This window comes from Rhinopithecus roxellana, chromosome 11 (assembly GCF_007565055.1).
Source record: "Rhinopithecus roxellana isolate Shanxi Qingling chromosome 11, ASM756505v1, whole genome shotgun sequence".
NCBI classification, from domain to species: domain Eukaryota; kingdom Metazoa; phylum Chordata; class Mammalia; order Primates; family Cercopithecidae; genus Rhinopithecus; species Rhinopithecus roxellana.
The window spans coordinates 23590791-23613092 of NC_044559.1; the positions used below are offsets into that span (position 1 = coordinate 23590791).

The 22302-nt window shown below is 40.0% G+C and overlaps 1 protein-coding gene across 3 annotated transcripts in view; it reads left to right on the forward strand.

Moving 5' to 3' along the window:
* Positions 1 to 22302, forward strand: part of ARMH3 (armadillo like helical domain containing 3) — a 224250-nt gene that overhangs the window by 101428 nt on the left and 100520 nt on the right. For all 3 annotated transcript variants that reach the window (XM_010356143.2, XM_030940827.1, XM_030940828.1), the window contains 3 exons: positions 458 to 540; positions 1456 to 1582; positions 19419 to 19494. In XM_010356143.2, the coding sequence (XP_010354445.1) occupies positions 458 to 540; positions 1456 to 1582; positions 19419 to 19494 (286 nt within the window). The remainder of the gene's footprint in view (positions 1 to 457; positions 541 to 1455; positions 1583 to 19418; positions 19495 to 22302) is intronic.

The following is a 22302-nucleotide window of genomic DNA, read 5'->3' on the forward strand; positions in this document are numbered from 1 at the left end:
TTGGATACATATTCCTCTTAGCAATGATGTCTGAAACAGATACATGTCTAAAGCTTGGTGACAATAGAAGCCAGCAGCTGAAGGTGGAAGGGGGACCCTCATTTTCAGCTGTAAATTGAGCAAGTTTGATGGGGAAATCACCATGTGGGAGTAAATTTGAAACGCCAAGATGTCAGTTTTATAGTCAAATTTCTGAGCTTAATTGCTATTTAAGAAGTGGCAAAAAGAAGTAGATATTTAACAACCTTCCATGAGCAGATAAGCAGACACGTGCTTGGGAAGGTGAGTGCTTTCCTCAAATATACCTACCTTACCTGCTTTTTAAAAGACCTTGGTGGCTGAGACTCACTCACTGTAACCCCCCGGATTTTTTTAGAGCTAGTCTGTTTTTATTTAATTTTATTAATCATAGTTTGAATAGCTTGTTGATGTCTTTTCTTTTTTTTTTTTTTTAAAGCCTTGATAAATCTGCTGAAGTTCCTTATGTCAAACGAGACTGTACTTTTGGCCAAACACAACATTTTTACTTTAGCCCTTATGGTGAGTATCAAAACAAATACTTCTTTTTCTGAAGCCATATGCTAAGGCAGAAATGAACTGGTTTGAAACAGGAGCTGGTGGTCCGGGGACTAAGCCATAGAGGGAACCAGACATATATATATATTTTTGGATCAGAATCTGGACTGGTGGTCCCCACTCTCACCTATGTCTTTGGCATGACTCTCTTTCCTTTGTGAAAAGATATCATCTGGCAGGGGTGGGTATAGGTTAGATCTCTGTGTATGAATCGTGAGCCTTGGTCCCAACTGAGAGACTACTGTATACTACTGTGGTCTCTATGTTGGTAAATAGCAGACCCTCTGAAGGTTCCATCATGGCTGCACTTGGTTTCTGAGGGACATTACAGATGCTTGTTTATCCGGCTGGTTATTTGGGATAGAAGGAGGCCATTATGCAGTTTGACTATCTTCTTAGGATATTATGCAATGTGTTCTTAAATGTTCAACATTAGAGGGAAAAAAAGTCTTGATTCATAGCATTTGCTGATTTTCATTGTAGAGCTACACCCACCATGGCCAATTTCAGGCTATCAATGTGATATCAGAGTCATGCAGAGTTGGGAAGCGATGTGTAGTAGCACACCATTATATGACATTTCCACCACACAGATTTAATAGTTATAAATCTCTAGAGCATAGGTTATAGTAAAAGGTAGAAAATAATTAGGAAGTGATAAGTTTTTAGTATTTATTACTTTCATTTTAATATAATTTAATTATAAGTTTATATGAGTGAATTTTTAATAATGGCTGTGTTTAATAACTGGCTTGCAAAATTCATGAAAATTTTACAGTCAACTCTTGCACGACAGTAAGAGCTGGCTACAGCACACCACTGATAATTTCTAGTCTTCATAGCCTGATGCCTATATGTGGGCCTTTCCTTCTCTTTTAGATTGTGAACCTATTTAATATGTTTATCACATATGGCGACACATTTCTGCCAACCCCCAGCAGCTATGATGAACTTTACTATGAGATTATCCGCATGCACCAGAGCTTTGACAACCTCTACTCCATGGGTAAGCTGCCTTTTCTTTTTACTCCTCTCTCCACCGTTTGTCTAGCTTTTGGCATATAAGAGGAAAAAAACTATGAAAGATTCTCCTCTAGTTGTTTGGTGCCTTGTGTGGCACAGAAATATAGTAGCTTCCTCTTCTCAGGCAATAGGAAGGTATGTTGGGGTCTTTTTGCGTTTAGGAATTCAGATTTCATCTCAGTATAAAGCTGGTTAGCAGCCCTTTGTTGCTGTTTGTGAGAGAGAGAGAGAATAGAGAGGCTTGTGGATTCATTGAATGCCAGGGAGAAGGAGTTGAAAGAGTGGGTGGGAATTGACAGCAGCAAATAAAAGAACTTGGATTCCAGAACACTGTGTAATTTGAGGATGTCCAGGATTTTAAGGAATCTTAGTGTACCTATGTATTTTTAGCATAACTTACAAGTGGAAGTGGGCATTAGATAAAAATCTTTTTTTGGAAATCTTTTGGTGATTGGCTCACTGAAATGTAGTCTCCAACTATAGCAAGTATAACTTATTTCTGAAAGAAGTCTTATGTCCCCATAAGTTTGGGATAAGGGCCTAGTTAATTCTACCTGTAGTATAAAGGTTAAGGAAAAATCTCTGTAGATTGCACAGAAACAGCCACTCAGTAAAACTGTCTTATTTTTTTTTTTTTTTTTTTTTGAGACGGAGTCTCGCTCTGTCTCCCGGGCTGAGTGCAGTGGCCGGATCTCAGCTCACTGCAAGCTCCGCCTCCCGGGTTTACGCCATTCTCCTGCCTCAGCCTCCCGAGTAGCTGGGACTACAGGCGCCCGCCACCTCGCCCGGCTAGTTTTTTTTTTTTGTATTTTTTAGTAGAGACGGGGTTTCACCGGGTTAGCCAGGATGGTCTTGATCTCCTGACCTCGTGATCCGCCCGTCTCGGCCTCCCAAAGTGCTGGGATTACAGGCTTGAGCCACCGCGCCCGGCCAAAACTGTCTTATTTTTAAAACCCAAATTTATTAGCTTTATTGAAGTATAATTGATATGTAAAGTGCACACATTTTAATTATACAAATTTTAATGAGTCTTGACATATGTGTATGTATGTGAAACCATCACAATGATCAGGATAATAACCGTATCCATCACTTCCCAAGTTTCTTTGTATCTCTTTAGAATCCTCTCATGTCTTCTTCACCTCCTTCACCCACAGTGCCTCATCCTTGGGCAACCACTGATTTGCCTCTGTCACTGTAGATTAGTTTGCTTCATCCTTTGTGATGAGATTAATTGTGAAAACCCAACCTCTCCTTGGGACTCTTGTATCATGAGAAAAGTGGAGAGGATTTGGAACAAGTACCAGGAGAAAGAATAGAAGCAGCAGTGGAAAAGAAGGATTACCTGGGAGGAAAATATTTTTTTTCTAGTATACTTTATTTTTTAGAGCAGTGAAGGAAAACTTTTAAGAGAACTTTATAAGAGAACCTTTGCTATAATGTCTTAGGCAGTGCAAGTAGGACCTTGTATTAGTAGGATGTTTTCAGTGGCAAGTATCAGAAAACTCAGACTTAAAACTATCTTAAAGAGTAGGAAAATTATATGACAGTTCTAGAATGGTATGATCAGTTGCTCAACAATGTCTGCAAGGACCCAGGTTTTTAAAGTATCTCTTCTCTCTCATTGTAATAGCTTTAGCATCAAGTCAGTTGCCCATGCAACAGCAGGTTTCAGTTGTCCCATCAAGACCCATCTCTTTTTTTTAGGAGCTTGGCAGCCTTACAAAAGAACTCTCTAATAGACTTTACGTTGGCTAGGTGTGCTCAGGGTACCCTAGTGTGGTTTGCATCTGCCTGGCTTCACCAACTTCCTGAGAATGTAGAATGTAGAATTTTCCAAGAGTAAAGAGCTGCCCCAGTGGTTTTAGCACTCATTGGTAGATGAATAAATATGCTTTTCAATGAGGAAAGGAAAGAGTTGGAGTTGGGGAGATATTTTATAAAAGTCTGACATACCTGCTCAGCGGGGCCACATGTATAGTCAAATGAGATAACCCCTTGTAGCTACAGCAACAAGATAAGAGAAGATACCTGTGAATGTCCAAATCTGCCAAGGGAATAAAAATGTTAACCAGGAGGGCACAAATAGGAAAGTGAAAATTTTCAACAACTGAAACACAGCAAACAGTAGGAGATTGCATGTTTCAGTGCTCTATTTTATATAAACTTCTGGTGGAAAAAACGTGTTTTTTATTAACCTTTTTGAGGCGTAATTTACATCCATGGCAAAAACCACCCTTTTAAATGTACAGTTTTGAGTTTTGACAAATGCATATAGTAGTGTAATTATCACAAAAATCAAGATATAGAAGAGTTTCACTATCCAAAAAATTTCCTTTGTGTTCCTATGAGGTCAACTCCTCTGTCTACTCACAACCCCGAGCAACCACTGATCTGTTTTCTGTCCTCATGGTTTTGCCTTTTCCAGAATATCTTATAGATGGAATCATATAACCTTTTGAGTCTGGCTTCTTTCATATAGTATTTCATTTGAAATTCATCCATGTCATTGCATGTATCAGTAGTTCCTTCCTTTTTATTACAGAGTAATATTTCATTGTATGAATTGCCATCTTAGTTTGTCCATTTATCAGGTTAAGGACATTTGGAAGGTTTCCAGTTTTTAGCAATGATAAATAAAGCTCCTGTTAACATTCTTGTACATTAGTGAATACAGGGTTTTTTCCGTTTTTGTTTTTTCTTGAGATAGGGTCTTGCTCTTTCACCCACGGTGGAGTGCAGTGGCACAATTATGGCTCACTGCAGCTTTGACCTCCTGAGCTCAAACAATCCTCCCACCTCAGCCTCCCAAGTAGCTGGGACTACAGCTACATGCCACCACACCCGGCTACTTTTTGTAATTTTAGTAGAGACAGGGTTTCGCCATGTTGCCCAGGCTGGTCTTGAACTCCTGGGCTCAAGAAATCTGCCCATCTCGGCCTCCCAAAGTGTTGAGATTACAGGTGTGAGCCACTGTGCCCAGCATGAACACAGGTTTTTATTTCACTTGGCTATGTGCGTAGCAATGGGATTTTGGGGTGTTGTGGTAAGTATGTTTTTACTGTATAAGAAACCACCAAACCGTTTTTCAAAGTGATGTTCTGTTTTACATTCTCTCCAGCAATGCATGAGAGCTGTCGTCATTCCATATTGTAGCCAGCACTTGATATTCTCCACTTTTGTTTGTTTGTTTTTTGTTGTTGCTGTTGTTTGCTTGTAGATATATAGTGCTACCTCATTGTGTTTTTAACTTTGCATAAGTAATGATGTTGAGCATCTTTTCCTGTCCTTATTTGCCATCCGTATATCTTCTATTTTTTTTTTTTTTTTTTTGAGATGGAGTCTCGCTCTGTCGCCCAGGCTAGAGTGCAGTGGCGGGATCTCAGCTCATTGCAAGCTCCACCTCCCGGGTTTACGCCATTCTCCTGCCTCAGCCTCCCTAGTAGCTGGGACTACAGGCGCCCGCCACCATGCCCGGCTAGTTTTTTGTATTTTTTTTAGTAGAGACGGGGTTTCACTGTGTTAGCCAGGATGGTCTCGATCTGCTGACCTCGTGATCCGCCCGTCTCGGCCTCCCAAAGTGCTGGGATTACAGGCTTGAGCCACCGAGCCCGGCCCCATATATCTTCTTTGATGAAGTATTTGCTCATATCTTTCGCTCATTTGAAAAAAAAAAGGGGGGGGTGCTGGGTGCGGTGGCTCACGCTTGTAATCCCAACACTTTGGAGTCCAAGGCGGGACCATCAAGACTAGCCTGGCTAACATGGTGAAACCCCATCTCTACTAAAATTGCAAAAATTAGCCAGGCATGGTGGCACACACCTGTAGTCCTAGCACTTTGGGTGGCCGAGGTAGGCAGATCACTTGAGCTCGGGAGTTCGAGACCAGCCTGGGCAACATGGCAAAACCCTGTCTTTACCAAAAATATAAAAATTTATCTAGGCATGGCAGTGCATGCCTATGGTCCCAGCTACTTGGGAGGCTGAGGTGGGAGGATCACTGGAGCCCAGGAGGCTGAGGTTGCAGTGAGCTGAGATTGTACCACTGCACTCCAGCCTGTGTGACAGAGTGGGACCCTATCTCAAGAAACAACAAAAAACAGTACACACCAATGTTTATAATAGCGCCATTCACAAGTGCCAAAAGGTGGAAGCAACTCAAGTGTCCATTGACAGATGAATAGATACACAAAATGTGGTATATACACCCAGTGGGATATTATGCAGCCTTCAAAAGGAAAGAAGTCCTGTTACATGCTACAGTGTGTATGAACCTTGAGGATATTGTGCTAAGTGAAATAAAGCAGTCACAAAGGGGTGGTACTTATATGGGGTATCCAAAGAGTTAAATTCACAGATATGGCAAGTAGGATGATGATTACCAGGGGCTTTGGGAGGAGACAAAGAGAGTTGCTTAATGTGTGTAGAGTTTCAGTTCTATAAGATGAAGAAGTTCTGGAGATCTGTTTTACAACAATGTAAATATACTTAACACCTAAATTGTATGCTTAAAAATGGTTAAGAGCAGCTGCTCCAAAAGTAAAGTATCTCAGTCATTCACAGTCAGTTAAAAAGATTGAACTTCTCCTCTTTTCCCCCTTCTTACTACTGCCATTGATGAGTCTTTTTTGAAAAAATGGTTAAGAGGGTAAATTTTATGAGATGTGTGTGTTTCTTTTCTTTTCCTTTTTTCCTTTTCTTTTTCTTTTCCGTTTCTTTTTCTTTTTCCTTTTCCTTTTCTCTTTCTTTTCTTTTCTTTCTTTCTTTTTTTCTTTTCTTACCACATAAAAACAAACCTAAACTCTAAAGTGTATTTAGATTTTACCAATTTTTCTACTAATGTCCTGTTTGTATTCCAGGATCCCATCCATGTTACCACATTATATTTAGTCATCGTGACTCCTTAGTCTTCTCTGGTCTGTGACTGTTTATTTGTGTTTCCTTGTTTTTTTGTGACCCTGATAGTTTTCAAGAATGTTCCTCGATTCGGGTTTGTCTTGTGTTTTACTCATGGTTTGACTTGGATTGTGGATTATAGAGAAAAAAGCCACACAGTCCAAGTACCCTGACTTATCACTGATGATACTAATCTTGATCACTTGGTTAAGGTAGTGTTTGCCATGTTTCTCCACCGCAGAGTTGTAATTTTTTCTACTTTTTCATAGTCTATTCTTTCTTTTCTTTTCTTTTTGTTTTTATCATGGAAGCAAATCACTAAATGCAGCCAACATAAAAAGTTAGGGAATAGGGAGGTTAAGCTCCACGACCTGCAGAAAAGAGTATCTGTATAAGTTATTTAGAACTTTTCTGTAAGAATTTGGTTGCTGCTGCTGCTGCTGCTGTTTGTTCTTGTTGTTGTTTTTGTTCTTCCTCTTCTTCCTCCTCCTCATCCTCCGCCCCCCCTCCCCCAACCACCTTGCTTCCTTCCTTTCTTCCTTCCTCCTTTTTTTTCTTTTTTTTGAGACGGAGTCTCACTCTGTTGCCCAGCCTGGAGTGCAGTGGCACAATCTCGGCTCACTGCAACCTCCACCTCCTGAGTTCCAGGAATTCTCCTGCCTCAGCCTCCGAAGTAACTGGGATTACAGGCCTACGCCTCCATACCTGGCTAATTTTTTTTATTTTTAGTAGAGATGGGGTTTCACCATTTTGGCCAGGCTGGTCTTGAACTCTGAACCTCAAGTGATTTGCCCTCCTCAGCCTCCCAAAGTGCTGGGATTACAGGTGTGAGCCACTGTGCCTGGCTTTCTTCTTTTTTTTGAGACAGTGTCTTGCTCTGTCACCCAGACCAGAGTGCAGTGACTCAATCACAGCTCATTGCAGTTTTGACCTTCAGGGCTCAAGCAGTCCTCCTACCTCGGCCTCCTGAGTAGCTGGGGTTGCAGGTGTGCATCACCATGCCTGGATAATTTATTTTTGTTTTTTTATATAGATGAGGTTGCCCTATGTTGCCCAGGTAGGTCTCGAACTCTTGGGCTCAAGCGATCCTCCTGCTTTGGCCTCCTAAAGTGCTGAGATTACGGGCATGAGCCACTGCACCCAGCAAGTATATGTTTTAATCAAAAGCTTACTGGAGTTTTGATTGGGACTATGGCAAACCTATAGATCATTTTGGGGAAGGCTGATATCTTGATAATGTACCTTACAATCCCTGACAAAATATATCTATTGAAGTCTTGGATTTTTCTCACTAATGTTTTGTTGTTTTCAACATGAAAATCTTGCATATATTCTGTTAGATTTATCTTAATGTATTTCATGGCATTTGGTGCTATTAATATTTTTGAAAATTTTAATTTTTATTTGTTCATTGCCAATATGCAGAAAAACTACCTTTTTATTTTTTACTATGACAGCTTTATGAGGTATAATTCACCTGCCATATAATCTGCCCATTAAAGCATACAATTTGGTGAGTTTCACTCTAGTCAGAGAGTTGTACCACCATCACCACAATGAACTTTGGAGCATTTTCATCACCCCAACAGGAAACCTACCCACAAGAGGTGACCCCATTTACTGCAATCTCCTGAGCCCTAGGCAATCACTAATCTATTCTCTACGTCTGTAAATTTGCCTATTCTGGACATTTTATATAAATGAAATATAATATGTGGTCTCTTGTGACTGGCTTCTTTTATTTTGGATCTTTTCTTTTTTTTTTTTGAGACGGAGTCTTGCTCTGTCGCCTGGGCTGTAGTGCAGTGGCCAGATCTCAGCTCACTGCAAGCTCCGCCTCCCGGGTTTACGCCATTCTCCTGCCTCAGCCTCCGGAGTAGCTGGGACTACAGGCGCCCGCCACATCGCCCGGGTAGTTTTTTGTATTTTTAGTAGAGACGGGGTTTCACCATATTAGCCAGGATGGTCTCGATCTCCTGACCTTGTGATCCGCCTGTCTCGGCCTCCCAAAGTGCTGGGATTACAGGCTTGAGCCACCGCGCCCGGCTTATTTTGGGTCTTTTCAAGGCCTATCCATGTTGTATCCATGAAGTAACAGTACTTTGTTCCCTTTTTACTGTGGAACAATATTACATTGTATGGATATACCACATTTTATTTATCCATTCATCAATTGGTAGACATTTAGGTTGCTTCTACTTTTTGCTATTCTGAATTATCCTGCTATGAGCTTCCATGTACAGATTTTTGTGTGGGCATGTTTTCATTCTGTTGAGTATATACCTCAGAGCAGAATTGCTGGGTCATATGGTAACTCTGTGTTTATAACCTTTTGAGGAACTGCCACACTGTTTGAATGTCCTCACTTTTCCAATGTGGGTGTACCATTTTACACAAGCGAGAAACAATGCTGATTTTTAATCTTGTATCCTGTTATCTTGCTATTTTTGATCTTGTATCCTGTCATCTCACTTACTAGGTTACTAGTTTTTGTAACCTTTTTGGGATTTTCTTCGTAGACACTCATGTTGTATGTAAATGTTGTATGCCTTTTCTTTTTCTTGCCTTATTGTACTGGTTACAGCCTCCACTACTATGTTAAATTAGAGGGTAAGGATGGACATACTTGCCTTGTGTCCAGTCTTAAGGTGAAAGGATTAAGGTTATCCTCCATTAAATATGACATTACGTGTAGATTGTTCATAGATGCCCTCTGTCTGGTTGAGGAAATTCCATTTTATTTCCTGAGAATTGTTGTCATTAATGAATGTTGAGTTTTGTTAAACATTCTCTAGCATTTATTGACATGATTACATGGTTTTCCTACTATTGTCTGTTAGTATGGTGATTGATTTTTAAAGGTCGACCAACCCCACACGATTATAACCTATCATTTTTACATATTATTGTATTCAATTTGCTAGTATTCATGAGGTATATTGGTCTGTAGTTTTACTTTCTTAAAATGTCTTTTTCTGGTTTCAATGTTAGTTAATTTTGGCCTCATAACATGAATTGGGATGTGTTCTCTCATCGCTCATCTTCTATTTTCTAGAATAATTTGTTTAAGAGTGGTTTATTTCTTAAATGTTTGGTAAAATTTGCCAGTGAAGCCACTGCATCTGGAGTTTACTTTCTTGGAAGATTTTAAACCATAAGTTCAATTTATTTAATAGGTACAGGACTATTTATCTATTTATTTAGCAGTGACCTTTGGAAGTTTGTGTCTTTGAAGAAGTTTGTTTTATTATGTTGTCACTTGTATGGGGCATACAGTTGTTTGTAACATTCACTTTTAATGTCTATAGGGTCTGTACTCAGCTTCCCTCTTTCATTCCCTATATTGGTAATTTGTATTTTTTCTTTTTTTTTTTCTTCGTCAGTTTGGATAGATATTTATCAAGTTTATTGATTTCCCCTCCTCAGAGAACCAGCTTTTAGTTTTATTGATTTTTTCTCTGTCATTTTTATGTTTTATTGATTTATGCTCTTTATTTTCTTCTTATTGCTTGCTTTGAGTTTAATTTGCTCGTTTTTTGCTAGTTTTTTAGGGTGCAAGCATTGTTCATTGATATGAGACTTTTCTTTTTTTCTAATATAAATATTTTGTACTATACATTTCCCTTTAAGTACTGCTTTAGCTGCAGCTCATAAATTTTTTCATTATATTTTTATTGTCTTTCAAGTTCAATGTATTTTCTCATTTCCCTTGAATTTCTTCTTTGACTTTTGAAGTTTTTAGAAATGTGTTACTTAATTTTCAGATAGTCAGGGATTTTCCAGATATTCTTCTATTAGTAATTTCTAGTTTAGTTTTGTTTTGGCCCAAGAATATTGTTTGTATTATTTCAATGCTTTGATATTTATTGAGACATGTTTTATGGCCCAGAGTATGATGTATCTTGGTAAATGGTCCATTCCACATGCACTTGTATTTTGTTCTTGGTGGGTAGAGAGTTCTGTAAGTTTCAGTTTGGTTGAGTTGTATGATGATATTGTTCTCTGTTTTCACAAATTTTTCGGGGACAGAGAAGATTGTTGAAACATTCAGCTATAATTGTGAGTTTGTCTGTTTTCCCGTTTTGGTTCTTTTCACTTTTTGGTTCATGTGTTTTGTAGCTCTGCTGTTAGATAGATACACATTTAGGATTATTATATCTTGGCAAATTGACTCTTTTATCATTATATAACATCCTCCTTCACCCTGGTAGTATTCCTTGTTCTGAATTCTGCTTTGTCTGACTTTAATACAGCCACTCTGGCTTTTTAAATTGTTAGTATCTGCATGCATACCTTAATTTTTTTTCTTTTTAGAAGTGAGTTCTTGCTATGTAGCTTGAGTACAGTGGCTATTCACAGATGTGATCATAGTGCAATACATCCACAAACTCTTGGGCTTAACTAATCCTTCTGCCTCAGCCTCATGAGTAGCTGGGACTATAGGCACATACCACTGTGGCTGGCTTATATATTTTCCTGTTAGCTATATTTTTATATTTAAAGTGTTTGTCTTGTACACAGCCTACAGTTGGGTCTTATTTATTATCCAGTCTGACAATCTCTGTATCTTATTTGGCATATTATCCATGCATATTTGCAATGCAATAATCAATATAGTTTCTTTCAGTTCAACCACTTATTTTGTTTGCCCCTCCCCCCACTTTCTGGCTCTTCTGTACCTGCTTTTCTGCTTTCTTTTGGATAATTTGAATATATTTAAATATTCCATTTTAATTTATTAGTTGGCTTTTTGGCTATACTTGTATTTTTTAGCAGTTACTCTAAGATTACATTGTATATACCTTTTGCAGTCTACTTAAAGTTAGCATTGTACCACTTCAATAAAGTGTAGAAACTTTGCTACTATATAGGGTCTATTTATTTAGTTGTTTATTTATTTATTTTTGAGTTTCGCTCTTGTTGCCCAGACTGGAGTGCAATGGCATGATCTCGGCTCATCGCAACCTCTGCCTCCTGGGTTCAAGTGATTCTCCTGCCTCGGCCTCCCAAGTAGTTGGGATTACTGGCATGCTGCATCACGCCCAGCTACTTTTGTATTTTTAGTAGAGATGGGGTTTCTCCATGTTGGTCAGGTTGGTTTCGAACTCCCAACCTCAGGTGATCCGCCTGCCTTGGCCTCCCAAAGTGCTGGGATTACAGGTGTGAGCCACTGTGGTGTTTTTTTTTTTTTAGTTTTTAAGAGATGGGGTCTTGTTCTGTTGCTCAAGCTGGGGTGCAGTGGTGTGATTATAGCTCACTGCAGCCTTAAGCTCCTGGGCTCAAGTGGTCCTCCTGCCTCAACATCCTCAGTAGCTGGGATTACAGGTGTGAGCCACTGTACCCAGCTGGATATAGAATTTTTAGTTGGTAATTTTTATCTTTAAGTACTTTGAAGCTATTATTCTCCTTTTTCTGGCCTCCATGGTTTCTGAAATTAAATCTGTAGTCATTTGAATCATTGTTCCATTGTTCGTAGTATGTTGTTTTTCTCTAGCTTTTTTTTTTTTTTGAGATGGAGTCTTGCTCTGTCACCTAGGCTGGAGTGCAGTGGGTTGATCTCGGCTCACTGCAACCTCTGCCTCCCGAGTTCAAGCTATTCTCTGCCTCAGCCTCCTGAGTAGCTGGGATTGCAAGTGCCTGCCACCATGCCCGGCTAATTTTTGTGTTTTTATTTTTGTTTTTATTTATTTATTTATTTATTTTTTTGACATGGTGTCTCGGTTTGTCGCCCAGGCTGGAGTGCAGTGGTGCAATCTCGGCTCACTGCAAGCTCCGCCTCCCGGGTTCACGCCATTCTCCTGCCTCAGCCTCCGAGTAGCTGGGACTACAGGCACGCACCACCACGCCCGGCTAATTTTTTGTATTTTTAGTAGAGACGGGGTTTCACCGTGTTAGCCAGGATGGTCTCGATCTCCTGACCTTGTGATCTGCCCGCCTTGGCCTCCCAAAATGCTGGGATTACAGGCGTGAGCCACCGTGCCCGACCTAATTTTTGTATTTTTAGTAGAGACGGGGTTTCACCATCTTGACCAGGCTGGTCTTGAACTCCTGACCTCATGATCCACTCGCCTCAGCCTCCCAAAGTGCTGGGATTATAGGCCTGAGCCACCGCGCCTGGCCTTCTCTAGCTTCTTAAAAGGTTTTTTTTTTTTTTTTTTCCTTATCTTTGGCTTTCAGCAGTGTGATTATGAGATGTCTATGCACAATTTTTCTTTGAGTTCATCCTATTTGGGGTTTGCTGAGCTTCTTGACTCTCAGCAAATTTGGGAAAGTTATTAGCCATTCTTTTTTCACTGGGGACAGAAACTCTGCCCCAATTTCTGTCTCCTCCTTTTCTGACACTATAGTATCACAAAGATTAGACTTTTCGATATTGTCCGATATGTTTCTAAGGCCCTGTCCCTCCCCTCCCCCATTTGTCTCTATTCTTCATATTTAATTATTTCTATTATTCTTTATATTCACTGACTCCTTTGTCAGTCTATTCTGCTTTTAAGCCCATTCAGTGAATTCTTTATTTCACATAATACATATTTTACTTCTAAATATTTGTCACCCTGGCTGGAGTGCAGTGGTGTACTCTTGGCTCACTGTAGCCTCAAACTCCTGGGCTCAAGTGATCCTCATACCTGAGCCTTCCAAAGTGCTGGGATTACAAGGCATTAGCCACTGTGCCCAGCTTTACTTCTAAATATTTTAATTGGCTCTTTGTTATGGCTTCAGTTTCTTTGCTGAACTTCTGTCTTTCCATTCGTTTCAAGTATGTTTACCTTTTCCTCATGGAGCATAGTTATGATAACTGCTTTAAAGTCCTTGATAATTTTAACATCTGTGCCATCTCAGATATCTGTTTTTTGCCTTTTCTTTTGAGAATTGGTCACATTTTTCTGTTTTATTATATGTTCTGGTTCTTTATAAGATGAGTAATTTTGGATTACCTCCTGGACAGTTTTTTTTTTTTTTTTTTTTTTTTTTTTGAGACAGAGTCTTACTCTGTCACCCAGGCTCGAGTGCAGTGGCTCACTGCAACCTCTGTCTCCTGGGTTCAAGAGATTCTCCAGCCTTATCCTCCCCAGTAGGTGAGATTACAAGTGCCCGCCACCATGCCCGGCTAATTTTTTGTATTTTAGTAGAGATGGGGTTTTGCCATGTTGGCCAGGCTTGTTTCGAATTCCTGACCTTGGGTGATCTGCCTGCCTTGGCCTCTCAAAATGCTGGGATTACAGGCGTGAGCCACAAGCCTGGCCTCCTCCTGGACATTTTTAATGTTATGTTGTATACACTCAGAGATTGGTTATAATCTTCTGGATTTTTTTTTTCTCTTTTGAGACAGAGTCTTGTTCTGTCACCCAGGATGGAGTATCACCCAGGCACGATCTCGGCTCACTGCAACTTCTGCCTCCCACGTTCAAGTGATTCTTGTGCCTCAGCCTCCCACGTAGCTGGGATTACAGGCATGCACCACCACGCCTGGTTAAGTTTTGTATTTTTAGTAGAGATGGGGTTTCACCATGTTGGTCAGGCCGGTCTCGAACTCCTGACCTTAGGTGATCCAGGTCACCTAAGCCTCAGCCTCCCAAAGTGCTGGGATTACAAGCGTGAGCCACTGCGCCTGGCCTAATTTTTGTATTTTCTGTAGAGACAGGGTTTCGGCATGTTGCCCAGGCTGGTCTTAAACTCCTGGACTCAAGTGATCCACCCTCCTTGGCCTCCCAAAGTGTTGGGATGGTGGGCATGAGGCACTGCTCCTGGCCTCTTGATTTCTTTCTCCAGATAGATGAGGCTTGCTTTAGAGTTTTAGCCATCCACACAGTTCTACTATGCAGCTCTGGAACTGGCTGACTCTCGGGGCAAAGCTGTAAGAGAAAATAGGAAAAATAAAACCTGGAAACCTACCCTCTTGTGAGTGTTTCTCCAAGTTTTGACTTCCCTCTATAATCTGTCTGCTTTTGTTTAATTTTCAGAGCCCTCAGATAATTACTTTTCATGTTTTGTCTAGGGTTTTTAGCTGTAATCAGCAGGAGATAAGGCTTTAATGGGCTTACTCCACCATGCTGGAAGTAGAACTTTACCATTTTTTTAAAATATATTTTTGTTTAATATAAAATTTTTCTTTCATTATTTTAAAAATCTCATTTATTTGTTTTCTGGCTTACATAGTTGCTAGTAAGAGGTCTGTTGTTTTCATCTTTGTTTCTCTGTGCATAATATCTTTGTTTTTCTCTGAATGCTTTTTTTTTTTTTGAGATGGAGTCTCACTCTGTCCCCCAGACTGGAGTGCAGTGGTGCCATCTGGGCTCATTGCAATCTCTGCCTCCTGGGTTCAAGCGATTCTTATGCCTCAGCCTCCCAAGTAGCTGAGATTACAGGTGTGCACCACCATGCTTGGCTAATTTTTGTATTTTTAGTAGAGACAAGGTTTCGCCATGTTGGCCAGGCTGGTCTCGAACTCCTGACCTCAGGTGATCCACCCACCTCGGCCTCCCAAAGTACTGGGATTACAAGCATGAGCTACCGTGCCCAGCCTCTGAATGCTTTTAATATTTTCTCTTTGTCATTGGTTTTCAACAATACGATTATCACATGCCTTGGCATGGTTTTCTTTATGTTTATTTTGCTTGGGGTTCTTAGAACTTCTTGAATCTGTACATTTCTAGTTTTCATCGAATGTGGAAATGTTTTGGCTATGATTTCTTCAAATATGTTTTGTCCCTGTTCTTCTCAGTTTGGACTCTCTCTCTCTCTGTATATATACATCATATATTATATATTATATATAATACACCATATATTATATATTTGTTATATATAATACACCATATATTATATATTTGTTATATATAATATACCATATATTATATGTTATATATAATACACCTATATTATATATAATACATCTATATTATATATTATATATAATACACCTATATTATATATATATAGGCTCAAGCAATCCTTCTGCCTTAGCCTTCCAAAGTGCTGAGATTATAGGCATTAGCCACTGTGCTTAGCCATGGGTTTCTTTTTTAATATTTCCATTTCTTTGCTCATCATTTTCAAATTTTCCTCAGTCTTCCTGAATATATGGAACATATTTCTAATAGCTGTTTTAATGTCCTTGTCTTCTCCTTCCATTGTCTTTCTTCATGTCTAGGTCTGTTTCTACTGACTGATTTTCCCTGTGCTTATGCTTCATATTTTTTTTGTTTCTTATGGTTCATATGTTTTTTTTTCTTTGCGTGCCTGGTTATTTTTGTCATTAGAATTTAGAAATTGTGATTTTTATGATGTGGATGCTGGATTTTGTTATGTTTCTTTTATGTAAGATTGTACTTTTTTCTGGAATGTGATTATGTTATGTGGAATCAGTTGGATCTTTTCAGGTTTTGCTTTTAAGGGTTGAGGGTAGATCAAGAGCAACCTTGAATGTAGGCTAGTTTGTCCCATTACAAATGCAGTACCCATTTACAGAACCTGCCTGATACTCCATGTGTTACTAGGTCTTTCCGCTCTTGCTGGTGGAAACACAAGTTATTTTCGTTGCCGAGCGTGTCATGAGCTCCTCAGTTTCTTCTCCTTTCCAGTGATTCTTCGCCCTCAGCCTTGGGTAGTTTCTTCTTCTGTACGCATAGATCAGTGTCTGCAAGAGATACAAGGGATCTCCAGAGCTGTCTGTCAAACTCCCTCCTTGCCAGCTTTCTGCCCCACATCCTCTAGATGTCTTGGCCTCTCCAAATGCTGGTCTCTGTGTCTTCAACTTTGCAAGATTTCTGGCTTCTGTTTAGATTCTTCTTCCCAGCCCTGCAGTGTGGGAACTTTTCTGCAGGTCAGTTGTAGGGTTCACCTTCTTTGTTTTCCTCCTTTTGGGGCATCACAGTTCTATATTGCTTGTTTTCCAATGTCTGACAACCACTGTTTCATATGTTTTGTCCAGGTTTCTGTTGTTTAAAGTAGGAGGGTAAGTTATGTCTTATTACTGCATCTTGGCTAGAAGAGGAAAGACTTTTTTTTTTTTTTTTGTGATGGAGTCTTGCTCTGTTGCCTAGGCTGGAGTACAGTGGTGCAATCTTGGCTCACTGCACGCTCTGCCTCCAGGGTTAAAGCAATTCTCCTGCCTCAGCCTCCTGAGTAGCTGGGACTACAGGCACATGCCATGACACCCAGCTAATTTTTTTTTTTTTGTATTTATAGTTGAGATGGGGTTTCACCATGTTGGCCAGGCTGGTCTTGAATGCCTGACCTCAAGTGATCCACCCACTTCAGTCTCTCAAAGTGCTGGGATTACAGGCGTGAGCCACTGTGCCAGGCTCACTAAGACATTTTTGGTAAAGGCACATACTTAATCTTCCTGTTTGGCTGCAGTGAAGTCCACTGTATGGGAAGGACCCTCCACAGAAGGTACCCAGAACCGTAAATGACGTTATGTTTTAATCTGTCTTTTATTATTTTTAAAATCAAAGACAATTACCAATACTAAAGAAAAGCATAGAAAATATTTAAAATTTTATAATTCCTTGGTTCTAGTACTACCACTGTTTTCATTGTTGTATATTAACCCACATGCATGCATAGTTTTACAGAGTTGTAATCATGATATCCTTCTAGCTTGTGTTTTTTAAAGTACAATTTGTATTTTTTGTAATTTTCATGTCTCTTTTTAAATGGTTGCATATTATTTTTGTGTACCATAATTTACTACATAAATGATTGCTTTAGTTTGAGACTTTTAGGGAATTTTGAAATAATTTTGTGTTTCAATTTGGTAGCTCAGAAAAGAATGTAAAAACCAATGGCGTTTCCAAAGGAAATGCAGTGATGAGGTCATCTGGGTGCCTGTTCGGTAAGGAACAGAGCTGACAGGGTATTACAGAGAAGTAATCTGTGGACAGAGTTTAATACCTCTGTGAAAATGTGAGGAGGTAAAATTCAGCTCCATTTCATAAACGTCTAGGTTCTACCATCAGAGAACTTGTGATTTTGTGGAGGATCTGGTGAAAAACCAATGCATCTAAATAAATTTCACAATTGAGTTGAACAATACATGCATGGCTTCCTGAAACAATTTTGTTCATGACATGAATAAATTCACACATGCACTCAGTGAAACCTGAGTTCAGATTGTAGAGCTCTAACTTGGAACTATACCAAATTCCCTTGCACTAAATCTTATACATTAAAAAAGCAGCACTGTTGATGTGTTTTATTAAGCCTTCTGTCTTATCTTCTTTTTCATAAAATTGCATGAATTTATAAACGTGAGACATTGCTGAAACAGATGTAGAGCAGCCACATGAGCTTTCTTTCCCCTATTACAGCCACAGGCCCTCCCCTCTGATAGAGCTGCTGCTATAGCTCTTGAGAATCTTGGGTCAGGCGTACATAGTCATGATATTCAGCTATGAAGGTCATATACAGATTGGTCACGCATTTCTTAATGTTAGTGGGGCCCTGCTTTTTTTCTTTCGGGAAAGTCTCAGATACAGTACATTCATTCATTCATTTGGGAGGTAGTCTATTGAAATTAATAATAGCTAAAATTTGTTTACTATGTGGCAGGCACTAATCTAAGAACTTTATATATAACAATTCTTTCATATAGGTATTGCTGTTATTCTCTAGTGGGTGGCAGGGGCTGGACTTGGACCCTGACCGTTGGCTTCAGAGATCTTGTTCTTCTCTGCATAAATGTAGGCTCTTGAGTCGTTTCCCTCCAGGTTTAAATTCCAGCTCCATTACTTACAATTTGTGTGAATGACTGCAATCAGTTACTGTACTTGTCTCCTCTCAGTCTTGGTTTTCCTCATCTGTATGCTACATTACATATACCCTAACTTGGTCCAGTGCCTGGCACATAGTAAAGTCTCCATATATTTAGCTCTTACTAATTAGCATTCATTAACACATACACTTAGAGTGCCTACCATGTGCTTGCTCTTTCAAGGAGCACTTGTGCTGTTTGTCTCTTTTCTAAAATGGCATAGGTACTTTAATGTGTGACTCTGAAGATCATAGCTGATAGAGGATATATTCAGGTCTGTATTTCTATTATCTTTCCTCTGTGTGTGAGTTTGGAAAAGGGAGAGAATTTGGTCACACAAGGGAAGAACATTCTTGTAGATTCATTTTGTAGGTCACACAGTTCAGTCAGAGCACCAAATAAAGGTTAATCTGTTCTCACTCATGGGTGGTTATTGAAAAATGAGAACACTTGGACACAGGGTGGGAAACATCACATGCCAGGGCCTGTCGTGGGGTGGGGGGAGTAGGGAAGGACAGCATTAAGAGATACACCTAACATAAATGGCAAGTTAATTGTTGCAGCACACCAACATGGCACATATATACATATGTAACAAACCTGCACGTTGTGCACATGTACCCTAGAACTTAAAGTATAATTTAAAAAGAAAAAAAAGGTTAATCCTTGATTGACACATGACCATCCTGTATGTGGATGTGTCCTGTTTGACTGAGTTTATATGTTAAGGAGTTTATACATATACATAGAGCAGGAAGGGACATCAACTAAGTCAGCCAGTTCCACTAAATCAGCCCTCACCATTAGGGAAATGATAAATATGGCAACCAGGTTACCCTCACCTCCCCAGTGTAGATTGTAAATACATGCAAAAATTAAGTTATGGAACCCTGTTAGCAGAGGGGAGGGAAAACCTAAGGCAGAGAAGGAGTAGAGTATTTTGATAGAAAGTGAAAAGAAGTTAGAGAAAAAACTCGAGTGAAAATAGTTGAGAGAATTCTATAAGCCCTTGTATTTTTATCTAAGCTGAGGATGTTTTTAACAGAAGATTGGCATAGGCTTTGTTTGGTTATTCTGAGAGTGCTATTCTGAGATGTGTCTTCATTCCTCATGTTTGTGTTTTATGCCGGGGATTTGACAGATCTGTGTTCTTTCCTTCTTTGCAGTCCTGAGGCTTTCTACCAATGCAGGCCAGTGGAAGGAAGCAGCTAGCAAGGTGACCCATGCATTGGTTAATATCAGGTAAGGAATGAGAAGTATCTCTTGCAGAGTTCCTTGGCTCTTCCTTAGGTTTATTGTACCTTTCTAAGTAGAGTGTGTTAAACACTACTACTGTTTTAAGCCTTGATGTCTGTAGGAGTGGAAGAAAAATTGTCGTACTTGATCAGGAAAAGCAGGAGTACACGAGGATTTTATTTTATCATATTGAAACAGCTCAAAGTGCTGGCTGTTCTGTGAATTTTTTTACTGAGAGATGCCTTTTCAGGCATGCTAGTTGCCAGAGTGTTCTGTGTATAGGTCATCTGAAAGCTTTTCTCCAAAGATTTTCCGCTTTTCTCCATGCCTTCAGTGAGTGATTCATGGAGATCTAGAATGTTGACCTTTTACTTTACGTGACTGTTTCTATTTATGGTAAACAGAGGCAAATGGAGTCCATGGGGCTGAGTCATTTTAGGTTGCTTATGAAACAGCAAGGCAATTACAGAGTGCCATATGTATTGGATAAAGTTGTGTCAGGCATGGAGTTGGTCAGGGTCTTGAAGAGGCACCACCCATGCGGCTGGTGTGAGCTGTTGGTAAATGGAGAGGAGAAAGTGCTTTCACCATTGGGAAACCTAAATTCGAGTTTTATTCTGTTCCTTGCTCCCTTTGTGCCTATGATTTTTTGTTTTCTCAACAGTTATTACATTGTTCTTATAAACAATTGAAAAATTAACATTGAGTAAAAGACAAATCCAACAGATGGGGAACTTGATTTAGCTCCAGATGTAAGACTTGCCAGACATTCCTAGTAATAGTAATGCACATTTACAACTTGGTGTAGATTCTAATGTGTGACATAGCTGGTCTGTGATTTTTTTTCTATATCTTTTCTTTCTTTTTATTTAAAGGTAAAATGTCCTGTCCTTGCAGTGATTTACTACCGTGTTTGGCACATCTGGGCATAAAAGGAGAAGTGTGAAATGTGTGTGTTAGGAGGACTGGGATGAGGGAGCGTGGGGTGAGATGTGCTAACAAGATTGCAGTGAAGGTTGAGCTGCCTTACCTGTCCCCAGAGTCATTCTGCGTCAAACACAATTTTATAAATCTCACAAATAAATGCATATCCGCACCTAGCAAATAATCCAGATACTGTGGTGAGGCCTTATGATAAATGCAATTTTCTGTAAGAATCAGGAATTACAAACTGCCTTCTCCCAAATATCCCTTTATGACCCAAGGGCAGCATGACAAATGTGGGTGTTTGAATGAAGCACCAGGTTCTGGGCTAGGGTATGAAGTGCATATGGGTATAATTTATGTTGTGTTGACTTATTCATGTATTTATGTAGGCCTTTCGGGCAGCTCCTTTTCCTGTGGGGCCTGTTTCCTTGATCACATTCCTTTATACTTGCCTTATCTTCTACTTTGTTGCTTTTCCTTTCGGTGGTTTCTGGCTTGGCTGCTGTCCCTGTTCTTCCCAAGGGCCATCAAGCAGCTAATTTAAGCTTTTGACCTCTCCTTTTTCCAACAGCTAAGAAAGGACTGGGCTGAGCCTTGTTACCATGTAACCTCTTTCTTCTCTTTGTATGACTGTCAGGCCTATACCTTCATTTTCATTCCTTAAATTTCTCTGATTAACTTGCTGCAATAATCACATCATTTTTACTGTTGCTAATATACATCTCAGTATACTATACATACTCAGTATACACCTAAAGTAGCAAAAAGATCCAGTTATGGACAGGCTCAGTGGCTCATGCCTGTAATCCTAGACCTTTGGGAGGCAGAGGTGGGAGGATCACTTGATCCCAGGAGTTCAAGACCAGCCTGGCCAGCATAGTGAGACCCTGTCTCTAAAAAACAAAATAAACAAAGATTAGCTGGGCATGGTGGCACATGCCTGTAGTCCCAGCTGCTGAGGAGCCTGAGGTGGGAGGATCATTTGAGCCCAGGAGGTCAGGTTGAGGCTGCAGTGAGCCCAAGATCATGCCACTGCACTGCAGCCTGGGTAACAGAGTGAGGCCCTGTCTCAAAACAAACAAATCAATTTTTTGAAGAGATTATTGGAAAGAAGTGATTGAATGTCACCACAGTAAGGCCAGATCAGGAAAAAATACAGGTGGTGCTAAGCCTGCAAAAGTTTACCATTTTTTTTCCTGACATCTGTTCTCACTTATTAAATGCCAGACTTTGTGCTGCTCTTTCTTATACTACCTTCTTTAATCTTCAAACTTTATAGAGTGTATTATGTACTTTTAAAAATATACTTTTTCCCAGTGAAGAAACTGAGTCTTAAAGATGTATATTGTAGAAGTCCCTGTATTTGTTCCTTGGCAAAGCTGAGAATTAATAATAGGTCCTCCTCCTTCTTCCTCCTCCTCTTCCTCTTCCTCTTCCTCTTCCTCCTCTTCTTCCCCTTCCTCTTCCTCCCCTTCCTCTTCTTCCCCTTCGCCTTCCCCATCTTTCTTCCATTTTTTTTTTGAGACAGGGTCTGACTCTGTCACTCAGGCTGGAGTGCAGTGGCACGATTTCTGCTCACTGTAGCGTCTGCTTCCCAGGCTCAAGCAATCTTCCCACCTCAGCCTCCCAAGTAGCTGGGACTATAGGCATGTGCCACCACACCTAGCTAATTTTTGTATTTTTTTGTAGAGATGGGGTTTCACCATGTTGCCCAGCCTGATCTCAAACTCCTGAGTTCAAATGATCCACCTGCCTTGGCTTCCCAAAGTGCTGGGATTACAGGCGTAATTAGGCTGAGCCACCATGCTCAGCCTAATCCTAGGTCTTCGAAGTCCAAGTTCAGGGCTGCTCTTTCTTGCAAACCATAATACCTCCTTCTGTAAAGCT